The 6830-nt window shown below is 72.5% G+C and overlaps 1 protein-coding gene across 1 annotated transcript in view; it reads left to right on the top strand.

The window, feature by feature from the left end:
• Nucleotides 1-1064: 1064 nt before the first annotated feature.
• The window catches only part of CHLNCDRAFT_141452 (hypothetical protein), a gene marked incomplete at both ends in the record, with an annotated part of 7523 nt that continues 1757 nt past the window's right edge, over nt 1065-6830 (top strand). The window contains 11 exons of the mRNA XM_005843147.1: nt 1065-1221; nt 1405-1555; nt 1795-2073; nt 2191-2877; nt 3080-3158; nt 3372-3425; nt 3671-3837; nt 4053-4133; nt 4406-5717; nt 6004-6138; nt 6478-6689. Of these exons, the coding sequence (XP_005843209.1) occupies nt 1065-1221; nt 1405-1555; nt 1795-2073; nt 2191-2877; nt 3080-3158; nt 3372-3425; nt 3671-3837; nt 4053-4133; nt 4406-5717; nt 6004-6138; nt 6478-6689 (3314 nt within the window). The remainder of the gene's footprint in view (nt 1222-1404; nt 1556-1794; nt 2074-2190; nt 2878-3079; nt 3159-3371; nt 3426-3670; nt 3838-4052; nt 4134-4405; nt 5718-6003; nt 6139-6477; nt 6690-6830) is intronic.

Raw genomic sequence — 6830 nt, 5'->3', positions numbered from 1 at the left:
GCCTGCGGCGGCGGCGGTAGCGCACGTGGCAACCCCCCGCGCTTCCTTGCCTCCCATCCACCGGACCCCGTCNTGCGCTTCACTTTGTTTCGGGAGGGGCTGCTCACTGCTCATTGCTCATTGCTCATCGCACACTGCTCAACGCTCATTGCCCTATATCCCACCCAGCCGCAGGACTCTACTGCCGCCCGCGCCCCGCCCCATCTGGCCGCTTGCGCGCCCCATCCCCCCTCGATGGGGCCCGCCCACACCGGGGCCTCCCCCCTCCCGCCCACTGCTTTCTCAACGGCCCCGAGCCGGGGCTGCCCTCATTGCATACATAGTGCGCCTTTCCCTGCTTTTCTAGTGACCTAGCGTTCCGCACTGCCGTTTGGCCAGCCCATGCTCCCGTACCGTTGCGTTTCTCCCCAATGCGCCATGCCACTTTGCCAGTCATACACACGTTTCGATGCGTGCCCTGTCAGCTGCTTGCGTTGCATGTCGCCTTGCTCCACCCCTGTTTTATTGCTTTCTCTGCTTTCGCCCGGTTCCCGTCCCGTTTCGGCGGGGAGTCTATGTTGCAAGCTAGTTCTTGCTTTACCAGACTTTAAGCCCACACAAGCAAGCATGGAGGCTGGGCCCCTGCTGCGCTTGCCTGCTGCCACCGTCCACCCCCTCCACACATGCACCGCGCATGCTGTTGCGCCCATTTGCGCCACAGCGTGGATCGAATGAGCACAAGTGCTTCTTCTGTGCACAACTGCTGCTTCTGCAAGGCCCGTGCCTTCAACACTTGGCCCTCACTCGCGCGCCCCACTCTCCCTGTGCCCCGGGCGGGCAACCCCTTGCCCCGACTGGCATCCGTGGGGTAAAGCGTGGCGGCCGCCAGCAGGAGCTAGCCTTGCAGGCGCCGCCCCTCCGCCCCACCGGCGGGACCGCCGCCGCAGCAGGGCAGGTCTAGGTAGCGTGCAGGGGGAGCAAAAGCCCTGGTGCTGCTGACGGCCAGCCTGAAGCTGGCATGGCAGGCATGGAGCCGCCCTGTCAGGCCCTTTCGGTGCACCAGCGCTAGGCCTGTAGCACCCACGATGCGTTCCCGCCACAGCACGGCACGCCCCGTCCCGCACGCGGCGGCGGCGGTCGCCCTCCTGCGGCTGGCTGCACTGCTGGCGCTGGCTGCAGTGGCCCCAGCGGGGGTAGCCTCCGCGGAGGACGCCGCAGCAGCCGCAGCAGCCGCACACGAAGGTACAGCCCTGCTGCCCCGCCGGCGCCCAGCCGCTATCTGCTTTGTACCAGCGCCTGTGCCCGCACCCCCACTGTGCCTTACCGCACCCCTGCCGCCCGCGCCGCTGGCGCACCGCCACGCCCCGTCACCAGCCCGCCGCTGCTGCCCTCGCCCTCCCCGCCCTGCCCCGCCGCCGCCTGCAGAGGAAAGGATCATGCTGGACCTGCGGGGCCTGCTGTGGGGCAGCCTGCCGCAGTGGATGGCGTACCGGCCTGGCTGGAACCCTATCAACAACTCCTCCCACTGCACCTGGTCCAACGTCAAGTGCAACAGCGGCAAGCACGTCGTCTCGCTGTGAGCAATCCGCGCGCCGGCCGGGCCTGGGGGCTGGCGGGCATGACATGGCATGTGTTGCTGTGTTCTTCGCCGGCTGGCTGGGCTGGCTCTGAGCTGGTTGGTTGGCTGGGCTGGCTTTGGGATGGCGTTGTTGGTGGGGCTGCGAGGCCGGCGCAGGCAGCTGCTGCCTGTGGGTGGCAGGAGCAGGGCCGAGCTGCTCGGCCGCCGACCGCCGCTGCCGGCCGCGCCTGCCGCAGGGTGCTGCGCGGCTTTGTGCCTCGTCCCAACGGCTCGCAGCGGCCCCAGGGCCCCGGCAGGAAGGGCGCTGCCGGCAGCAACCCGCGCTTCAACGCCACCGTGGCGGCGGCAGAGCTCGAGGCGCTCGGCAAGCGGGCCGCGGCGGCGCTGGCGCTGCCCCCGGCCCTCGCCCGCCTGCCGTGGCTGGAGGAGCTGAGGTTGGCTCAGTCGCTGGTGCCGCTGGATGGCGGCGTGCCGGACGCGTGGCTGGCCCCCGGCGCCTTCCCACGGCTCAGGAGGTGAGCCGGCTGGCCGGGGTGGCTGGGTTGGCTGATCTCGCCACGTGTTGTGCCACGGCGCGCAGCATGCCGTGCTTTGTCGGCCGACCGGCTGCCTTGCGGCTGTGCACAACGCAGGCTGGAGATTTGGGCGCCGGGGCTGGGCGCGCCGCTGCCCGCCATCCCGCGCGGCGTGCTGCCGGCGCTGGAGCAGCTGGACCTGCGCTTTCCCGTGGCCGCCACCCTGCCCGCGGCCTGGGGCGCGCCGGGGGTGCTGCCTGCGCTGGAGTCGCTCACGCTGCGCGCGCTGTGGTCTGGCGGCCTGCCCCCCGCCTGGGCCCGCGGCTTCCGCCAGCTCCGCACCCTGCGCCTGGCTGACTTCTACTGGCGCGCCAGCCGCCCAAGCGCGGCCGCCGACCCGTCGACGCTCAGCGGCGGCGGCGGCGGCGGCGGCGCGGAGGCGGAGGGCCGGGGGGACCCTTGGGCGACAGACCCCTGGGCTGCAGCCTCGGAGCTGGAGCCGGGAGAGCAAGGGATGACAGAGGTGTTCCCCCACTGGCCAGCCAGCAGCAGCAGCAGCAGCACCGGCGACAGCAGCAGTAGCGGCAGCAGCAGCGACAGCGGCGGCAGCGGCGGCGGCAGCAGCGGCAGCAGTCAAGCTGGTGCCGGCGGCAGCGGCGGCGGCGGCCTCGCTCCGACCCTGCCTCGCGACTGGGCGGGCGGCTTCCCGGCGCTGCGCTCGCTGGCCCTCAACGGGCTGGCTCTGGAGGGGCCCCTGCCGGCCGCCTGGATGACCGACGCCGCCCTCCCGCTGCTCTACCTTCTGTGAGCAGCGGCCGCCTGCTGCCAGGGCCGCCTTGCGTCCGCCACGCTGGCTTCTCTGCTGCCTCTGCTGCTGCTGCTGCCTGGCCTGCTGTGAATGGGCCCCATCCGCCCCATCAGTTGCTCCAAATTTGTTGACGCCGTGCAACGTGCTTGCCTCCCTGCCTGAGCATGCTGCCCTGTTGTACCTCCCTCTGTACCGCAGAGACCTGATGGGGAATGCGCTGACGGGTCGCCTGCCCGCCATCCTGTTCCATACACACCCCTTCCTGTGGCACGTGGAGGTGCGGGGGCTGGGGCTGGCGTACCGCCTCGGTACTGCCTGTGCCTGTAGGCCTGCTGGTTGCATCTCGGCTGCGGGGCGACCCTTCACTTCCCTGGCTGCTGCGCTGACCCCACGCCACCACCAACACTGACACATACACTAGTGTTACACACACAACACTGCTCAGCCGCCTGACTGTGCCTGCACCCCTCCCCCGCCTGCTCTGCTGCAGCTAGACAACAACAGCTTCACGGGGAGGCTGCCAGACGCGTGGCAGGCGGCCCGGGTGAGGCCGCCCGCAAGCTCCCACCGCCTGGAAGCTGCTGCCGCCGCTTGGGGCGTTCCGCTGCCTGGCCGCCGCCGCTGGGCAGCGCTGCGAACACCCTTGTGGTGGAAGCCTGCTGCCGCCACCCTGCCGGCATCCCACACAAACACGCAGCACGCGGCGCACACACACGCACACACACACGCGCACACACGCACACACACACATGCGGCCGTGCTTTCCACCCCCCTTGCAACGCCCTGCAGGTGCAGCGCCTGTCCCTGGCCTCCAACCAGCTCACCGGCCCCGCCTTCCCGCCCGCCTGGCTGGAACCAGGCTCCCTGCCCTCCCTCAGCGCCCTCTTCCTGTCTGGCAACGTGGGGCTGACCGGCACGCTGCCCGCCAGCCTGCCCTGGCCCAACCTGCAATCCTTGTGAGCGCCCGCCGCCGCCGCCTGGCTCCTGCCTCGGCGCGCCGTTCAAGGCCGGTCACATGCATACGCTTGCTCCTGGCGCTGCGCTAGAGCCCTGCTGCCGCTTGTCCCGGCTGCCAGCTGGCGGTGGGGGCTGCCAACCCATGTGCCAGGCGCCACCTGGCTTAGAGACATGCCTGCCTGCCTGCCTGCCTGCCTGCCTGCCTGTTGTGCAGGGTGCTGGCTGGGACGGGGCTGGGAGGCACCATCCCTCCCGACTGGTGCACGGCGCCCTTCCGCCTCTCCCTCAAGCACCTGTGAGTGCTGCTGCGCTGCCGCAGCCCGGCACCGCGCCGGCCGCCCTCGCGCCCTGTCAGCACCTCCGCCGCTGCCGGCGCCGCCCCTGCGCGGCCGCCTGCGCTGCCGCGCCCACTTGCTGCTGCGCCGTGCTGCGCGCCGCACCTGGGCCCGGCACGGCAGCCCCCTCCCAGCCCGCGGCCCGCGCCGTGACACCCCCACGCCTCGCTGCCGCTGCCTGCACCCATCCCTTTGCCCCTTGCCCCTTGCCCCTGCCCCTGCCTGCTCGTAGGTGGATTAAGGGAACCGACATCGATCCCACGCTGCCGGTCTGTCCCAACCGGGACGCCACTCACATCTATTTGGATGTGCCCACCCGCGCCGCCACCAGCGGCGGCAGCAGCGGCAGCAGCAGCGGCAGCAGTGGCGGCGACGGAGGAGGAGCTGGTACCGGCGGTACCGGCGGCGGAGGGCTCCCCGTCCCGATGCCCGCAGGCGCCGGCCAGCGGCAGCCTGCGGCGGCGCGGGACGGCAGCGCGGCCGGAACCGGCACGGACGCGGCAGGCGCCGCGCCGGGCGGGGCCCAGCCCTCGGCCGGCGGCCTGGCGGTTGTCGTGGCTCTGGCCGCCGTGGCCGCGCTGCTGGCGGGGGGTGCCGCGGGAGGGCTGGCGTGGCGGCACAAGCGGCGGCAGCGGCGGCGCCGCTCCGGCGACGCCGGCCTGGTGCGCCAGCAGCTGCTGGGCGGCGGCGGGCCCGGCAGCGGCGACGGTCCGGGCGGCGGCGCCGCCGCCTTGCTGGCCGCCGCCGCCTCGCCCGAGGCCGGCGGCGGCGAGGCCGGCGGCGGCGAGGAGGGCTGCGGGCTGCCATCGCCGCGCAGCCAGCAGCGGGACAAGAGCGTGCGTACCGCGGAGCTTCTCAGCCGCACGCTCGTCGAGGCGGGCAGGGGTGGCGGGGAGATTGAGATGCACCCTGTGGGCGGCCTGCCTGCCGAGATAGAGGACAGAATGGAGGCGGCGGCGGGGCTGTCGGGGGCAGCCACACCCAGCAATCCCGATTCCGGCAGCCTTGCCACCTGCTCCGCCGCGCTGGGGGAGATTGCCCAGGTGCAGGCGCTGCTCAGCGAGCAGGCCGCCGCCGCGTCAGCAGGCGGCGGAAGCAGCAGCCGCGGCAGCCGCGGCCGGGCGCCACCCGGCGGCGGCGGCGGTGGGGTGACAGAGGTGGAGCTTGCGGCGGCTGCGGCGGCGGCGGGAGCGGCGGCGCGGTACCCTTATGCCGGCTCCGGCAGCAGCTCAGGCTGGACCCACAGCAGCGCCCCCTCCCCAGCAGGCTCCGGCTTCCTGGGCGGCGGCGGCGTGGTGAGCGGCACCACCGTGCTGCCGCCCTCCCCGCCCGCCACCTCTACCCACCCGAGCTATGCTGCTGGCGGCTATGCTGCTGCTGCCAGCGGCTCTGATGGCGGCTTTGCTGGCGGCGGCGGCGGTGGCAGCGGCGGCGGCGGCGGCGGCGGCGAGGACCCTTCTTCCTCCAAGCCCCGCGGCCAGCGGCGCTGGGACGCCCTGGACAGCCAGCCTCTGGCGCTGGACAGCCAGCCCAAGCTTCTGGAGGTGGGCTCCGGTCGGGCTGGGGTGGTGGTGGTGTGGAGGTGGAGGTGTGGAGGTGTGGGGGTGCCGCATTTCGCGTTTGTTTGTTGTTTTCTGCCTTGGGCGGGCCCGGGCGCGTTTCCGACCCTCCCTTGTGTGCCTCGCTGGCACCTCCTTCCTCGCCTCCCGCCTGCAACCGCCAAACACACCCCGGCCTCGCCTCGCCCGCACACACATGCCCGCCTGCGCCCGCGCCACCACGCGCTCCCACCCTCCCTGCCTGCCTGCCGCCGCCCCGCCGCTGCCGCAGTTTGACAAAGGGCCCGACGGAGAGCTGGTGCTTCTGGGAGAGGGCGGCTTTGCCTCTGTGTACCAAGCCCGCCTGGGGGATCAACCAGTGGCGGTCAAGGCACGCGATGCCGCCGCTCCCGCCGCCTCGGGGCGTGTGCCCTGCTGGCTGCCTGGCCGGCTGCCTGCGTGCTGCATGGCTGCTGGCTGCGGCACACACGCTTGTGTTGCTGGCCGGCTGGCTGGCTGCTGCCTGCTGCTGGCTGCTGCTTGGCTGCTGGCTGGCCGGGCTTGGCCGCTGCCTGCTGGGCTTGGCGTGGACGCTGCTGTCCGGCTGCGCTGCCACGCTGGCCAGCCCGCTGCGCATGCTGCCGCCGCGCCCACCACCTCTGCTCCCAGCCGCCGCACCTCTGTTCCCAGCCTGCCTCCCTCCCTCCCTGCTTCCACCCCGCCTCCCCGCCCCACCCACCCCCCACCACAACCACGCCCCTGCCAGGTGTTTGAGCTGGTGGCCGACCTCGATTCCACTGCCATCTGGCGCGAGGTGGCGCTGCTGCGGCAGTGCCAGCACCCGAGGGTCGTCCCCGTGTACGGTGTGGCCATAGTCAACTCCTTGCTGATGATGGCAATGGGCCTTATGGAGGGAGGCACGCTGCGCACGGCGCTCAAGGACGAGGCGCGGCGCCCGCGGCTGGCCTGGCATGAGGGGTGAGTCGGCGGCTGCAGATGGAGGGGTGGCTTTGGAGGCGGGGGCGTGGCTGCCGGGGTGTGGCTGCGGGGGTGTAGAGGGGGGCTGCCGAACAGGCCGCCTGCGCCGGCTGCGCCAGGGCTGGCGGAGCTGGCCCGCGG

This window comes from Chlorella variabilis (assembly GCF_000147415.1).
Source record: "Chlorella variabilis unplaced genomic scaffold CHLNCscaffold_34, whole genome shotgun sequence".
In the NCBI taxonomy this organism is placed as follows: Eukaryota; Viridiplantae; Chlorophyta; class Trebouxiophyceae; order Chlorellales; family Chlorellaceae; genus Chlorella; species Chlorella variabilis.
This window is presented reverse-complemented; position numbering and strand designations above follow the sequence as displayed.